This window comes from Saccoglossus kowalevskii, chromosome 1 (genome assembly GCF_978046115.1).
Source record: "Saccoglossus kowalevskii chromosome 1, keSacKowa6.1, whole genome shotgun sequence".
Taxonomy (NCBI): Eukaryota; Metazoa; Hemichordata; class Enteropneusta; family Harrimaniidae; genus Saccoglossus; species Saccoglossus kowalevskii.
Genome location: NC_140641.1, coordinates 39255161 through 39273127, shown reverse-complemented (window position 1 = coordinate 39273127; position 17967 = coordinate 39255161). Strand labels below are relative to the sequence as shown.

The window sequence follows — 17967 nt, the reverse complement described above, 5'->3', positions numbered from 1 at the left end:
AGCCGAGAGGCTGCTTGTTGTATTTTTAAAACATCACTACCTGCGGCCCTGGAAAATTGGGGCATATTCATGAAAACGTGTATTTGTATTTTTATTGTTAAGTCTATTTGCATGAGTGATATTTTAATCAAATATTCATTAATCCTTTCACCACCACTCAAACAATAGTCAGCAAGTTGGGTACACTTCCAGGAATATTATGAAGTGTTCAAGGTGTAACTTGCCCCCAACTCTAAGTTTCGTTTTGTGGGTGCAACTGAACTGCACAACCAGAAAATTTGATATACAGTACAAAATTGACAACCTGTTGTATTCATTACAAATCAGTCGATGTATGGGGAAATTGTTTCATTTTGTCAACACATGAAACTTGTAAAACCAGGCTTTTGAATAGGACACCACTGGTTCTGTGATTAGTGCATTGACCAAATAAAATTCATAGTCTAGAACTAGGTTTTTCATTCATGTGTGAAAAGTTAACAAATATCAACACAAACTATGTTAGCAAAACTTGTTTAATAAAAGATATAAAAGCAAATTATGGCAAAAAGATTTATTTATACAATATATATAAGACAGATATCTGTCAGACTTTTCCCAAAGTACCTCTGCCTCCCACTGACTGCCAGTTCATGTTATACTTATTTTGGCATAAAAACCAATAATTAGCCAGGTAGTTCGGAACTTTATATTATCTACAACAATATTATTGGCTTTTAAAAGAGGGTGTACATATGTTGTCAATTCTTGGTCTAAATAACCCAGTTCTGCAAAACCAAACATCAAAATCACGTTATCTTCATGTCATTTGACAATAACAATCTGTGATCTGACGTTTGTATGACTCCATCTTCACGGTTTGCATAATTATCGTTATCTGTAGTAAAATTTTTTTTGTTGGGTTCAATTTTATGACTTTGCAACACGAGATTGTCCAGTAATACTCTCATCGACTTCCTGAACTGTTAAGGCAAATTCTGTAAATTCCTATAATAAAAAAAAAAAAAAAAATCACTGTTAATTTATTCAAAGATGGGGTGTTAATTGTTGGGGTCGGAAGGGCATCCATTTTCAAGGTCAATTTATAAAATTGCCTCGCATATCAGGGAGTGATAATTTCCTTTGTTTTGGGTGCTCGATGTACCTTTTATAAAATTTAATGAAGTAGGTCAACACCCCTTAATTGTGTTTAATAGTAAATCCTGTTTTACTGTCAAGATCTGAATGATTCACACAATGCAAATTACTGACCAAGATATGTATTTACAATTCCTTACCTTGTTGTACATAGCAGGTGGTTTATAAGCATTTATTGTCAATAAAGTTCTTGTTGATAGGTTGCCCAGAGTCAGATTAAATGCTGCATTTTGAGGTAACACTATGTATTGAGTTAAGAAATCAATATACTGGTAAATTATTTTGTACTTTAACAACTATGAAGAACAATACAGTGCTATCGATACTTTGACAACATTTTGAATTGTGCCCAGAGTGGGAGTATGGACTAACGTAAAGAGAATCAAGATGCTCAGAATCAAATAAATTGGCAATATTTATTGTTTTCAGGTTACAACCTTTATTTTTACATATTTAAACATGGTAGGCTATAGTTTACCTGTGCAACAAACACTGCATAATTGCAGCTAAACAGTTACTTATGGTGATACAATGACAGATTTATAATAGAATCTAAATCTAAGCTTATTGTTCTTTATGTCAAGTTGAGTCATTATTAAACTGAAAGGATACTCTCCAGCGTAGTGCATGTCATGGTGAGAAGAATCATTATCATGATATGGATTTAAGATATTCCTGGTCTTCATATCAAACACTAGATGATATTTGAATGTGTTCACAGTTTTCCTAAAATCAGCTATGTAAGTGTTGGGATAGCCACATTTCAATTCAGATAGAACCCTATCCTTGGAATAGCCTAGAAAATAAATAGAAGATGTTAAATTAAAACATAACAGTTAATTTTCAACTTTTAGTTCAAAACTGCAACAATGTCATCAACTGATACAACTATGATCATACAGCTTTCTAGCTTATCACAACACATGCATCTGCCTTATAAACTCAGTAGTTGGACTATGCCAAAATGCATTCTATTTCAATAGGTATAAAAATTGATTTAATACATTGCACAGCTCAACCTAAAACATTTAGTTATTTACATTTTGCCTTATAAATGTCCTCATCTTAAATTCTAATTCAATTGCTCGTTTTATGCTAGTCCCAGGAATTGATGGTTGACAATATACAGATGTTTACAAACTTGCTAAATTGAAAGATTGAAACATTTCTGTAAATTTTCAGATGCCACTAAACGAGCTGTTTAAAACTATAGAGGGCGTCTACAAAGTACCTTAATTGGAATGAACACATAGAACAAATTTGTAAAACTATTTCACCTAAAATTGGTATTTTGTCTAAAATTCATCATTTTGTCCCACGATCTATTCTTATCCTGCTTTACAATTCTCTTTTTACAACATACTACTTACTGTATTGAAATATGGGGTAACACCTACAAAACCTTTTTCGACAAAATTCTACTACTCCAGATAACGTTTTAAGATTTCCGTGCCCCCACGGCCCTCCTGTTTAAAAAACTAAATATTTTAGATATCTACCGATATAAACTCAGTAAGTTCCACACCTGTCTGTTTTTTATCTTAATAAGAATTCATTTGCCCATAATGTTGACCACTACTTGAAACCTTTTCCTCATAACTATACAACACATCAAGCTATTAGTTCTAATTATTATATTCCAAGAATGAATCTTACTACTAATCAACACAGTATCACCTAAAAACAACTGGAACTCACTTCCTGATTCCATAAAAATTATCAAAAGCAGATACATATTTAAAAAATACGTTAAAACTGCATCTCATGAATGTGTCATGTCATTTTTAAAAGTCAGTATATAATTATTTTTCATATATCTTGAAGTTAAATGTACTATGAATTTAATTGATAACATCAGTATTATGGGACCACAGACTAGACTAGTTTGTATGAACTATATCTGTGGTCCTCACTAAAATTACTACAGTATTATTATTATTGTGTATATTATTTATTGTATATTTTCTGGTGAAATAAAAAACAACAATCATGCATATTATTACGTATCTGTTGGTATGTCAATCACTAGCTCTCTGGCACAACCGTATGCATCTAGTGCAAGTGTTTTTCCTTGCCTAGTGGTGCAAAGTAATTCCCCTAACTGATCAGAAAACAATATATTTGATATCATGTTCAAAGCAGACTGTCACCGATATCAAGCCACATCAACCTTCTAAATCAGTGAGCAAATGTAAATGATCGGTGGCGTTGGTAAAAACAACGAAACTATACTACATATAAATACAAACGTCACTAAATATGGAAAAACGAAAACTTACCATTAACAAAAAGGGAGGATGCAGTCAAAATTGGACGAAAACTGAGAAGAACGCACCTGAACAAGCAAAGCGAAGTAAACGAAGCAATGTGTACACAATGGCTGCTGCGAGTGAAATGAACCGATCACGCCATTGACACGCAGATCGCCGCAAACCAACCGATTGACACGCAGATCGCCGCAAACCAACCGATTGACACGCAGATCGCCGCAAACCAACCGATTGACACGCAGATCGCCGCAAACCAACCGATTGACACGCAGATCGCCGCAAACCAACCGATTGACACGCAGATCGCCGCAAACCAACCGATTGACACGCAGATCGCTGCAAACCAATCGATCTGACGCATACCGCGCGTGGAACTATGGGAAAAGTGGTTGGAACTATTTCCAAAATGGCAGCTTCCAAGGTAAGATAATCTTCGCCCACTGCTATTCAAATTTTACGAAATATTTTGTCTCTGCGAGTTTTCTTTGTCCTCGCACAAAACATTTGAACACAATGCAGGTTCAAGAAGAACTCAGAGAGAATTATTTAGTGCAGTCAATGTCATTTTAACCTAATGTGTGTGTGTCGACGATGGACACATCTGCATTTGGAGCATATTTACATGATAGGCATTGCATTTACCAAACTACAACATTCTAGCAGTATCTGTAAAGCTAGCAATAAAATGTATATTTTTTGTGCAGTACTAATAATTATCATGTATCATATTCATTATTAAGTATTTATGCTGCTTGATTAGATGCATCACATTTTTTACATTTTAGTTTCGGTATATTTTGTAAATTGTGGTTATCAACATTGCAGCCTTTTTTATATTATGTTACTTTTATGATTTTCGTCAAGGGAAGAAAGTACTTCAAGAGTCAAACTCTGTAGCAAATATCTACCTCTATATACTTGATGATTCTAATGTTATATATGTTTGTTATTTAGGATGTTAAAAGTTACTGCAAAAACCAATTCACCCCAATGAAAATTGCACAGGCAGCAATGTGCATCTCGTGAGGAAAATCGCCAAAGGGGCATTTCCTTTCCTGGACATGTTATTATATTATATGTTATGTTATTATATTACCAGTGAAAAGACTAGAAAATTGTATCACAATGTATGAACAGTCACAGAACATAGCAGTGACTAGTGGTGAGTTTAAATACATACAATGTGTGGAAACAGACAACAAACATGCAACTTGCCCAGGAAAGTGGGCAGGGAACTCGTTAAGAAAACAGCAATGTTGCAAAGAAACATCATTGGGATTTAGTGGGTGCCATGAACAAATAAATATAGAAGCTGCTTACATTTGAATCAGTGTTGTGTTCTAAGAGATGGTGTTTATACCAGGATAAGTACAGCAGATGATAATACATACTTTTAATGAATAGGCAAAATATTTCCTGCAGGTGCAACTCTAAATGAAGGAAATTGTTCTATCATACTTTACACTAGTACAACTACTTTATTTTTATTATTCTAGAGGATGAATTTGAAACTGCATCTATCCCATTGGGTGGAGATCAGTTAACCAGGGTGTTTTTTGATTCAGCCAAAAATTTGAGAGCTGGTACTCATACTCCAACTGAAAGACTGGAACAGATTTCTCCGGTAGTGGAAGAATTTTTCCACATGGAACAGGATCTCTTAGAGGTTTGTGTCACAAATATCACAACATCACTCTTTATCTACATCATCACTTGGCTTGTGTCCAAAGTGCTCCAGCATGACCTCTCGATAACATCTGCTCTCATTACGACAGTATTTTATGATATCTTTTTCTATTCCTGGTCTGTTGCCACATATGTCTGTGTTGTTATAATAAAGTGTTGCTGTACTTAACCTACCATCCCGTCCCACCCTTCCTGTTTCTTGGAAATATTTTTCAAGAGAGGTTGGAGATTTATAGTGAATTACTGAACGGATATGAGGAGCATTCAAACCCATCCCCAAGGCAACTGTGACAAAAACCAGCCTTATTTTGCTATCTTCCTTGCATATTTCTTGAATAATTATTTTTTTCATGTTTTCTGTGTATACCTGTTGATACTGTGCAAACATACGATTCTCTGGAATGCATTCACCAATATATTGCTGGTTACCCATATACTTGTCAAAATAACCATAGGCAAAACTGATGACACTTGTGTCAGTGTACATTATAGTAAGTGGATAGTTTAGCTTCTCTTTCAACAGACCATGTAGTATTGGTTTGAGAATTTCCTTGAGATGGTCTTCAGTATCTTTTGAAGGTGGGCGGAAGACTTTCTTGTACTTGATATTTGGACGGTCTGGGTTCATTATTATCAAACTGGGATTATTCAAACGAAGTGCTTTACTAAGCTGTTTCTGCGCTGCTGGAGAGGCAGTTGCAGTAAACACCATTACTGGAAGGCCAGGAAATCTAGAAAGTAGTTGCTCTCCAATCTTTGAAAAATCCTTCTGAAAAGCACCACCCCTGTAATAAAATATAATTTCATTTAATTTCCTGTAGAAAATGGTGAAAAAGTTTTTTAAAAGTGAAAACTCAAGGGAAGGAGGAACTCTTGCACACTTTAAAGCACTTCTCCGTTGAAGCAATGTAAATGGTCAAGTCAAGTCTACCAATGGTTTTGAGTTTCACAGAGACTTTGTCTTCACTGTGGCTAGGTTTGAAATTTTACATTTATTTTACTTGAGTTGCTTTGTGTTGTTGGAGGGGGGGGGGGTATTCCTCTCATATCTGCAAGCTTTATGTATTTTGGTGGTAATCTGTCAAATTAATTGTTAATTTCTATAACAATTAGCAAATGTCAGCAAATCAAAGATATAGCCCCCCCCCCCCCCCTCCCCCGAAAAAATTCAATTTAATATTGCCTGAGGAGATGCTCTCCGTTTTTTCACAGATCCTGTTAGTTTTGGTACATTAGGATTATATCAAGATTCAAGAATCCAAATAGATGCATACAAACTTGCATTTATGTGTGAATTATGCAGGTTGTCTCACACTCAAATGCTAGACAAACTTGCCTGTACACATCAAGACTTGGAATAATGAGAAGAAAAGAGCATGGCTATACAACTTAGTAGAGCCAATTGTGGCATTCATTTATGTGCCATTCTCAGCACCTGATATGCATGATATAAATATGCAGATACAATATATTGATCAAGTACATAATATTTCAGTACCAGCAAATTTGAGAGGAAAGCATCTTGACATGGTAATTGATGGTAAGCAATCCTTTTCTAGTTTGTATTTTATTTGCAGCAAATGAGTTAAATTTCAACTGACTAGAATTGTTAATATTCAAAAAGAAAATTGTTGTACATTGATAATTTACATAGTGCCCAGAATCTTATTTATTATCAATTCGGCTGTCTTTGTATGCTGGTAATTTCATGCACATGTATCTTTTTTATCTTTTATAGGTAAATTGGTAAAAATTCCAATCCTTCCAGAAGACAAGCCACCTGTTGTTCAGGATGATTTATTCAATTATTCAGCTTGCTTCCTGAAAGCATCCATGGATCTCCTGCAGCTAAATGAACTGATAAGAGCAGGCGATATCAAGAGATTAACTGTTACACTAAAACGGTTGATTCCCTCATTTGTGGGTTTGACTTCCCCTCGAAGTAAATATGCAATTGAATGCATCAATTTTCTCACTAAGACAGAAAGTCTTTTGTCTGAAAAACAATCAGTGCGTGTAAAATTAGGGGCATTTGTTAATTCCACAGGAAGACGGGGCCACAAAAAGGCTGCAGACATGCAACAGGAAAACTGTAAACTGGTCAAAACAGTTATACGTGCTCTAGGTGCCAGCAAAACAGATAAAGCTATAGAGAGATCCTCAAAAGCAGCTTGTGTGTTGTCAGATATATGGCAGATAATTTGGGGGATATGGCAGGAGTAAAATCAAAGAAATCACGATATAGTAGTAAATCAAGTGACGATGACATGAACCTACTGTCAAACCATTTGAGGCATGTGAAACCTTTTCGTGTTTTAGAAGGAAGACAACTTGAGTTGTTTACAGGTATAAAAGGGAGTGTTTTTCAGTATTGTGATAAATATGCATTAAGAGAATTTGTTGCCCATCATAGCAGACGTGCAATTAACAGATTTTTTATTGATGAGCAGGATGCAGATTGAACTTTATTTACTGAAATCTAGTTTCTTCCAATGTGTTGGTATAGGTAATTGTACGCATTTGAGTGCGTTTACCATTCTGTGCTGAATAGCGCCACCTGTGTTGGGACAATGCCGATCACGCTTTTTGTTCCCATGATGCTTTGCGGTGTGACTCGCACCACCTTGTACCAGATGGGCTCGAAACAGTGGGATTTGATCTCCCATATAAATGAAATAAATGCGTTTGAACGTTATTGGTATATTATAATAAATTATCCTGACCGTATTGTGCACACTTTCGTGAACCGGTAGTTTTACCATGACTAAGACGCCGGTTGACAAGGCAACGTGAATATTCAATGTTTTCTGCCATAACTGGCGACATTACATTTTATAATTCAGTATTTTACTCGTGGTCAAAATACCAATGAATCAATTCTAGTGTTGACAAGTTTGCCCAAGATATGATTACAATGAAGACATGATCCCTAGTCGATTGCTCGTGCATTAGTTACGCTTGATATTTCAATAGTGTCTGGGGATTGGGATGCAAATTTAATATGACTGTTAGATATTGTAACGGTTGGGGCACTGTCTCATTTCAACTCTCCAATACGAAATGCTTAAGTTTCCATGAAAGCTGTATACAGTTACTGTATAATATATATCCATGCGTCATACCATATAAATGATTACCCATAATGCCCATATCAAACACGATTAACCAAGTCTTACGTGAATGTTTTTTCTTGCGACACAATTGGCTCAGTGATTTGGAACTAATTACGAGATAACCGTCGCTATTCGGACTACTATTTCTGACAGTTGGTATTCGTAATTATTAATGTAGTGAACGATTAATCAAAAGATATGACGTGTTCAGTACTTGGTGTGATTGGCTTTATGATTGAAGGTTACGCCCTAGAGTCTTTTTACTACTTTGTAATTGGTTAATGTTTTGAAAGCGAATAAAGTTGTTTTAGTTGGTCTTGGCGAGTACACCAGAACAGACGCAGTCTAAGTGCAGTCCTGGAGAGTCTTGGGGCGAGTCTTTACACAGGCTTGGAGAGTCTTGGGTCAGCCTTGCGATAGTCTTGGGGACTTTTCCCCAGAGCGCTGTGTCATATAGAGTGCTCGATTGACCGACTAAGACGAGAGTTGAAACGTATTTCGTTGTGTGTGTCTTATTTGACTAAAGTTTAGTGACTTTCCCGATCCCGTACCTCAAGGGGACGCGATAGAGAGACGAGACTAGATTCCCCCCTGACAAGTGTGGAGAACCCCCCAGAGAGAAGATTTTACCCCTGATATATCCCTGGGCGCTGGCAAAACGGCAAAGCCAAGAGAGCAAACAAGTATACTAGTAGTTCCCGGTAACAAAGTCTAAGTAAAACAGTGTAGTCAGGTGGAAAAAGTAACGTGTCTTTTTATAAGGTAAATCACGTGATCTAAGTTGATATGTTACATGACTAAAATGTCTTTTTATGATGAGACAGTGATTCAATACACCCCCACAGGTTTCCCGACAATACAATCAGCGGAAATCACGTATCCATTGGTTCAAATTTACATAATGCGCCATAGACGCCGGGCATAATAATACTGTAGTCCTCACGGTACGATTATACCCCACATATCTACAACAACGTAAAACAAATTGGAAAACGGGGACATTTTAAACGTAGGGTCAATCACATTGTGTACCAAACGTTGAACGCAGTGTTTTTTCTAATTACTAAACAAAATAGGAAACGATAAAAAAAAATCGGGACCAACAACACTGATATAGTGGCGATGCTAGAATGGTTGGCCCAGCTGTGTTCTCGCTGTAGATGTGCTAACTCATCTATTCATAATCGGATGTTTTTCACAATTGCAGACGTAAGGCTTCGTTAATCAGATAATATCACTCGCCGTGTTCGATATGGGCACCATTGGTAATCACTTACATGGTATGACGCATGATATATCAAACAGTAATTGTGTTGGCTTCCATAGAAACTTATTTATGTGATAGGCTGTTCACTTTCTCAATTTTAAAAGGGCCGTTCGTGTAAAAATAAAGTTGTATATAAATTTTAGCTGGAAAATTATTGTCCTCTTATCGATTGTGCATTCATATGTCAGAAAAAAAGTGTCAACTGAAATTGACTGAAGCGACCAAAAAAATATCCCCAACATGCCATAGTTTTGTGCTCTTGCGTTCTAGCAGTGACCAAAAACGCATAAGTGTATAAGTGGTCTTGAAAATGCAGTAATCCATGCTCACAGAAAATCAGATATATAACGTAATAATAATAATATAATGTCAAATGTCTTGGTGATAAAACTATTAGATTTATTTAAATGGCTCTCCAAACATTAAGCCGATGTTAATTTCTTACAAGAAACGCACGTTTCTACGTGCGCTTGTCGCATGAAATGTTAGACAAGTTAAATTCTTAATCTAATTGTTGCAGGTGTTTTTAATTGCATTGTGGGTAAATTTAAAGAAAAAAAGGCGGTATCGCAAGATCATGAACCCTGACCTATGTGAATTTACCTATCGTTAAAAAAAAAACACTTGTTCTAACCAGAATATTTTTTTTCTACCTAAACTCAAATTCAGTGGCGCTATGTTTTATTAAACCAGCTATTCTTATCACTGCACATTTCTAATTTCGGTTACATGTTTTGGACATCAAAGAGGACCACGTGTTTGGAAACCAACGATAACAAACTGATCAATATAAAGACGGTATAATATTAATAATTCGAAATACAAAAAAGAAATGTTCTAATTTCAATGCTGACGTGGCGCGGTAGTTATATGTAAATTCTGCTCCGCCAAATCTGAATCGATTGTGCTAAAATAGTATGCGTCAAAAACGTGAACTTTCACAACTTAAATTTCAAATAAATGAAACAGTGAATAAGGATTTACTAAATGAGATGAAAATGTTAAAAGGCAAATCGAACAAGTGCGAGGCGCACAATTTGTGTTCAAACTAAGTGGTACAACATGACGTATGAAGAATGCATCAACGTCGTTCGGAAACTTAAAAACGACAAATCTGGTAGCGACAAAGTACCAGAAGTTGATTTGAGGACACGTTGACTCGTTTATAACACGAATAAAGGTATACTGTGTACTTTGAGACATAAAAGGCATGAACGAAACATTCTCGAGAACTGCCAATTAATCTCTTTAACGTAGATTATGAGTGGACCTATAAACGAAAATAAGATATATTATAATAAGCATATACCAACAAACGAGTTTTTCTCACAGATTGTTAGGCTTATATACGATGTAATTGATTACACAAAAATTCTCGAACATTTTAGCTTTATATTTGATTGTTTTCCGCGCCAGTGTAATAAACATTTCAGCTTGTAGTGGAGATCCATGCAATTAAAATTAGAGCTGATAATAACATTAATTAATAATGAAATTAAATACAGATTCCATAATCAACGTAATGAATACACTTAACTCAGTGTCGGGCTTATCATTAAAATCGTCAAAGATACGAATGAAATCCCTAGGTACCTTCTTCTCTTATGACACCCGTGAACGTATTTCTTTTGTTCTAAACAAAAAATAAAAGCCATGGAACATATCCTATCTCCATGGTAACACAGAAATATCACATTGCGGTAATTAAGTCATTGGCGTCTGCAAAAATAGCTCACCTTATTGTTTGTAATGTTACAGATGTTATACTAAGACGTCTAGAAACGTTATGTTTAACTTTCGTTGGGAGTTAATTAAACAATCAAATTAAACGCAAAACTATGATTGGTGACTACAGTCAAGGTGGTATCTGAATGCTGGATGTTGGATGTTTCCAGTTATTCTACATTCAAAAGGCAAACATTTAATTTTTCGAATGAATTTATATAATTCGAAGCACTGCCCTAAAATTTTAAACCTACTTGTCTTCTGTGTGTAGCTGGTTGTTTGAACCCCCTACCCTTTATCAGACAGAAATAAACTCAAATTCAATACTCCTTTTCAGATAAACTGTGGATATTTGACACCCCTTTCCGGGCAGTAAGCATAAATGGTACCAAGGGAAAAGCTTGAAAGAAAAAATCCAAAATGCTTTGACGATCGAAAAAATCAGCTTCATTCTGATTGTATGATCACGCAAGCTGTAGAGACAGTCTTTGAAAAATATGGACCCCTTTTCAGACAGAAATAATGAAAAATCAAGGAAAGCTTAGAAAGAACTCCCATGTGCTGAGAGTATTGGAGACACATTAAATATAATTTGAAATTACTTAGCTGAAAACTAATTATGCAAATCAGAAAATTAATATGAACAGATTTTAGTGTAAAACTAATGAGGTCTGCACAATGTAACAAAAAATCTATGTACCAAGTTTAATTGAAATGTGATTAGAACCAAAAAATTATGAATTATTATGCTAATTAGGGAATTAATATGAACAGATTTTTACCTCAAACTAATTAGGTTTGTACATTGTCCTAGAGCATCTTTGTACTAAGTTTCATTGAAATGGAATAGTTAGTACTTTAGATATCAGTGTGAAAGCTTAAAATTGGTTAATTATGCAAATTAGGTAATTAATATGTACAGATTTTAACCCACAATTATCCAGGTCTGTCTATTGTCCTACAGCATTCATGTACAAACATTTATTGATATGTGATGATTAGTACCTGATATATCAGTGTGAAAGTTGGAAATTGGTTAATTATGCAAATTAGGTGATTAATATGCACACATATTTACCGAAAACTAATTGTGTCTCTGCATAATTCTAGATTCATTGAAATGTAATGATTAGTACTTTAGATATCAGTAGAAAAGCTGGAAATTAATTATGCAAATGAGGTAATTAATATGCACAATTATTTACCCTAAAACTAATCAGGTCTCTGCATAGTCCTAAAGGATCTATGTACCAAGTTTCATTGAAATGCGATGATTAGTACTTGAGATTAACTAATTATGCAAATTAGGTGATTAATATGCACAAATATTTATCCGAAACAATCAATCTCTGCATAGTCCTTGAGTATGTAAGTATCAAGTTTCATTGAAATGTAATGCTCACTACTTATATCAAAAGCTGAAATTTAATTAATTATGCAAATTAGGTAATTATATGTATTGATATTACCATAAAAACTATCAGGTCTGTGCAGTGTCATATGACATCTATGTACCAAGTTTCATTGAAATGTGATGATTAGTACTCGAGATATCAGTGGAAAAACCGAAAATTGACTAATCATTATGCAAATTAGGTAATTAGTATCCACGGATTATTACCAAAAACTAATCAAAACCTGGCACTAGTTCAGAGCATCTATGTACCAAGTTTCATCAAAATCCAATGAGTGGTTGTTTAGATATCAGTGGAACAGTCATGGAACCACTAAAAAATAGCTAATTATCATGCAAATTAGGTAATTAATATGCACGGGTTTTTAGCAAAAACTAATCAAATCTGCGCATATGTTCAGAGCATCTATGTACTAAGTTTCATCAAAATTCAATGAGTGGTTCTTTAGATATCAGTGGAACAGTCATAGAACAGCTAAAAAAAATAGCTAATTATCATGCAAATTAGGTAATTAACGAGCATGGATTTTTACCAAAACCTAATCAAATCTGCGCATTGGCCCAGAGCATCTATGCACCAAGTTCCATCAAAAACCGATGTATGGTTCTTGAGATAACAGTGGAACAGTCGGACACATACACACACACACACATACACACACACACACACACATACAGACACACTAACTGCAAAGACTCCCATCATGTGCTTCGCACATAGGAGTCAAAAAGATACCCCTTTTCAGACAGACAGGGTAAAATGCATACCCCTTTGCAGACAGAAGTGGTGAATTTGGTACCCCTTTTGGCGGCACATATACATATAGCACTTCAATGTGCATACACCCCCTGGGCGCGTTACGGAAACAGTGTCTCAAAATGCCACCGGAAAATCGAATTCTACATACTTCGAAATATCGGTATCTGTAATGTTAAATATTCACGACATTCTGAAAGATGTTCGCATCTAGTATTTATCACTTGTGACCTTGGATAACAAATAATATGGGTTTTTGGTATCACAGAAAGTAATTGGTCGAAAACATTTATGTATAAATGTATAATATGATATCTTGCCTCATGGATTGAATATATACAAGTAGAAAATAGCTAATGACAGTGATGTAATAGTAAGATTTCCTGGAAGTAAATAGAAACTTGTTTGGCTCTAATATACAATTGTACAGCAACAATAACTATGTCAACACTTATATACAGAATAAATGGTGTAAATCTATTTATTATAATTACAATATTCACAATGCTCCACAAGAGTTAGTAAGATATATCGAGAGTATAATACGGCCAAAATGACCAGACAACTTCTTACAATAATATGAGGTTATTACGAGAATATCTCAAAGTATGCACAAAAGCAGTACGTTGCGGAGGTCGATGGAGGTCAATAACCTTGATTGCGCCATGATGTTGACGTAGTTTGCTCCATATAAGGGAAAACTTGAAAATTTGAATAGTGCTGAATGGTAAATTCTATTTTGGGTGCTAGATAATGCTTATTAATAATTAGGTGCACACCATGTATGTCAAGATAACATTGGTATTGCTTCATTGAGATTAGTATGTAAATCACATAAAGAGTCAGATCACCCCCATATGTACTGATCTTATATTTTCTTACATGGGTTGTCTTCATACACATCTATTTCACTCTGACTACATTGTACGATTTCATGTGGTGATTAATTGCAAAGTCTTCCATAATGGTGTTCGTTGATTATAGTTGCCTTTGTAATTGCATCTCTTTTGTTACTCCGAATAAAATTAGAAACAACAACATTGTGTTAATTTTGTTGATTTTAGATTTTAAGCGGATTTTAGAGAACCGACGCTGAATAGCTTAACCATGACAATGACAAACTTTTTATCACAGTTATACAATGTAGAGTGTTGCCTGGATAACCAAGACATTTTTAATTGCATTTAGTTTGGAACAGAAATTAAACTCACGAATGTTATCATTATTGTTCAACGGGATTCAAAAGCTTAGAATTTGACCACGTGACTAGTAACATAGTATTGAAGATTGAACTTTAAATCGTAACAATTTTGGTTTTGCAAAATTTACTTTTAAACGACTGCACTGCTGAAAATATTTTTTTCAATTCTTTTAACTTGAAAAAGCACCAATCCATTTAATTAGGTCAGCGCTTTTTAAAAATCCACTAAAATCAAATGAATATATGCTAATCAATCAACAATTCTGGAAAGAAAATGAATCACCAACATTTAGGGCGTTGTTATTTATTGTTATTTATTCAATAATTCATAATAAATAGAATTGCTATGCTAGTTGAATTGCTAGACCAGTGACTAAAAATGGGAATTCCATTCATTATTCCAAATAATTTAGTTATGATCTGAAGAATGAGGCAAAATAACACTCCTCCCAAGTCATACTATATTCAATTTGATGGTTGTCAGAATACGCGATGACGGAACGCTTTGTAAGTCAATGTCTAATTCACTCAATATTTTACTTCCCCATTTATCAAAAAACTAGATACTAACCACACATATTGTTGAACTGACTATGTAATGTACTATACAATTGCGTTATTCTGTTTCAGATAAAAACAATGGGAACAATAGTCTTGAGGTGGATATGGATATCGAACAGGTGCCAGCAGTGATGACAAGGATCAGAATGTGATGAACATAGATGATGCAGATACATTGGGGTAGATATAAACTTCTCCTTCACTGTTCAATACAAATGGGTAGTACTCATTATTAATGGAAACGTTAAAACGGCAGTAACAATTTCCATATATTGTGAAATACTCAAACCAAATTTTAAATTGACCATTATTTTCAAGCTAGCACAATATTGAAAAATACAAAGTTACATAATATCCGCTTTTATTCAGGTTCGTTTTACTTCTATTTACTTTCAATCCATAGCATATTTGATAAGTTTTGTGATATTAGCTCATCATTCTAATACATCTAAACTCTAACATGCCAATTAGTTTGAATATACAAGTTACTTTGTGTTTATACTGACCTGTTATAATGATTTGCACAATTATATTAATCACATAATTACCATTATAACATTAAATTCTGCGTTTAAATTTGTGTTAATATCATAATGTTGGCCCATTCGTGTTTAAATCTTTCGATCTTTGATACGTTGATGAATGTTGAAGGTTTAACTAGTTTCCAATATAACTATTGTATCTTGAGCAGAAGTAGTATGGCCAGAAATATTATGTATCATTGTATAAAAATTAGATACTAATAATACATACTTTTGAAAAATATTGAAATGAAGTTTTCACGAAGTCTGTAACTATTGTCTGGTTAACAATACATGAGAGAGGCAAGTAACAGGTCAACCACATTTCCCCAACTGAATGTCAGATGGCAAATCATACTAAGGATGCAACACCACCAATAATAATAATAATAATAATAATAATAATAATAATAATAATAATAATAATAATAATAAACAATTTTAATTGCAGCTGAATCAAGAGCTAATCTTAAACCGCTCCTTATGATTTTAAGAGTAGTTTGTTTAAGTGTTTTTATACAATATTCACACATGATGAGTGTCTAAGTAGGTTGGAAAGAGATTCCTAGAGTTGGAGAGCAGCATGTGAAAAAGTACGACTACCATGTAATTTGTGTGTATTTTGTGGCATAAATGGTGATTCTTGCTGCAGTATTTTGGTGCGAAAAGGATAATTTATGCTCAGGGAGTCTGTGGTTGTTTATAAATATTTCGGATGTGATGCTAAACTTTTTGTCAAAGACAAATATATTTCAATTCAATGCCACTGATTTGAATTGACGATGAATCGTTCAGTGGGAACCGGTGATTGCAATCTTTGTTTTAGTCATAGAGCTGAAGAGTATTACGCATAACTTTATATCAGCAGAATGTGAATTTCGATGGGTAAAGTTGAGTGTTTTCTGCATACTGTTGGAACGAATTGTTGTGTTGTGTTGACGAATAAGTTTTCAAAATTCTGATATGTAGATGGTAAACAGAAAAGGTCCAACTATTGAACATTATGATATCCCAAAGCAGATTAATGTCCACATTCACTGCAATATTGAAACCATGTGTACATAGATTACTTAGCTTAGACAACCTGCAGTCAAATGCAGCTGATTAGTCAGAAGAAAAATATATTCGGAATAATTTTTTTGCCTACCGGAAAATTTAGTAGCAGCTTTAGTGTTCAGCCATTTTCGTTCTCCTTTTTTATCTGGAACTAACCTAGCTGTGTACCACATTGTTAAGCATCTATCCCTGTGCGTACACATTATTCTGTGCAATACTGCAAGTGGAAAGCGACATAGGACACCTGCCCCCACTAATTCAGATACTCATGCACTCGTAAAAACACGCAATTAACAACGGATTATAGATGGGACACATTTGTATTACAATTCAAACAAAACTGTTACAATGCACAGCTGTCCCGTATATTATATAACGTATATTGTATACTGTCACCATCGTTATTTATAAAGATTGTATATAATAATCCTGCACTTTTTAAGAGTGTTAATGACAATTATATTAGGTCTACTCGGTCGTAGTTTGATTGAGCCTGCATGTGAAACAGTGTGGGCATGCTTAATGAGTTAATGAGCATATATTGGGTTCTGCTATATCGCTACATGTGTTTTTGTTGTTAGTGAGATTAACTTTGCAGGGCGTAGTTAAAAATTTATGTTGTCGCTGCAACCTGGTCATAATGCGTACAGTAATGAGCATGCATTCAACTATTTGAATACATATTAAGAGATTTTTATAATATTTTATGTGATTGAGCGAATCATCTGTTTTCATGGATGATCATTTTAATAAATTGGAAATTTCCTATTGTATTATAATCGGAAATAATTTGTGTAACAGTGTTGTCATACTTAACCACAATGGAAACTTATTTCGAACTACTACTTTCCTATCCACCAAAAGCCTATGGTTAAACAGTTTGATTGAAAGATGACAGTCAACATATGTCTTCCACCCCTGAGAAGCAAAACAGGTAAGGGTTTTTTAGGAATATAATGCTGGGACCCACATATATGATTGTTGGAACCACCTTCAAGCAGGATATACAAGGAGGAGATAGTAACTATCATTGTATGGACAATCCAGCGTCAACCAAATGTACCGGAGGGAACTATGGTATATATGTAGATAAGTCAGAATCAGAGCCGGATAATATTGACAGAGTGAAGAATATGAACCCACACAAATGCAGTAATCACAACAATCAGTATTTTTGGATGATACCAGCCAGAAGGAAGAAAGAAAGCTAGTGTCAAAGAAACGATTTGTAAACTGTAAGTGGTGCAGGTTGCATCACG

At 34.6% G+C, this 17967-nt stretch overlaps 1 protein-coding gene and 1 long non-coding RNA gene across 2 annotated transcripts; one reads left to right on the top strand and one right to left on the bottom strand.

Annotated features, from left to right (window-relative positions):
- Positions 1-497: 497 nt before the first annotated feature.
- LOC144356548 (uncharacterized) lies at positions 498-3801 on the bottom strand. Its single transcript, XR_013421456.2, has 4 exons — positions 3417-3801; positions 1750-1933; positions 1278-1378; positions 498-987 (listed from the first exon to the last, which is right to left on the bottom strand). It is a non-coding gene; the product is annotated as an uncharacterized LOC144356548 (long non-coding RNA).
- On the top strand, positions 3397-8702 carry LOC144356546 (uncharacterized). The gene is made up of 6 exons (XM_085497855.1): positions 3397-3506; positions 3710-3828; positions 4904-5073; positions 5915-6069; positions 6589-6633; positions 6832-8702. Exons 1-4 carry the CDS (start codon positions 3397-3399, stop codon positions 5993-5995), a joined length of 480 nt encoding a protein of 159 aa, XP_085353981.1. The 3' UTR covers positions 5996-6069; positions 6589-6633; positions 6832-8702.
- The last annotated feature ends 9265 nt before the right edge of the window (positions 8703-17967 follow it).

Coding starts and splice junctions, on each gene's coding strand:
- LOC144356546 (XM_085497855.1), top strand. CDS start 3,397: ATGGAAAAACGAAAACTTACCATTAACAAAAAGGGAGGATGCAGTCAA. Junction 3,507..3,709: donor CGAAGTAAACGAAGCAATGT/GTACACAATGGC, acceptor ATTGACACGCAG/ATCGCCGCAAACCAACCGAT. Junction 3,829..4,903: donor CCAAAATGGCAGCTTCCAAG/GTAAGATAATCT, acceptor TTATTATTCTAG/AGGATGAATTTGAAACTGCA.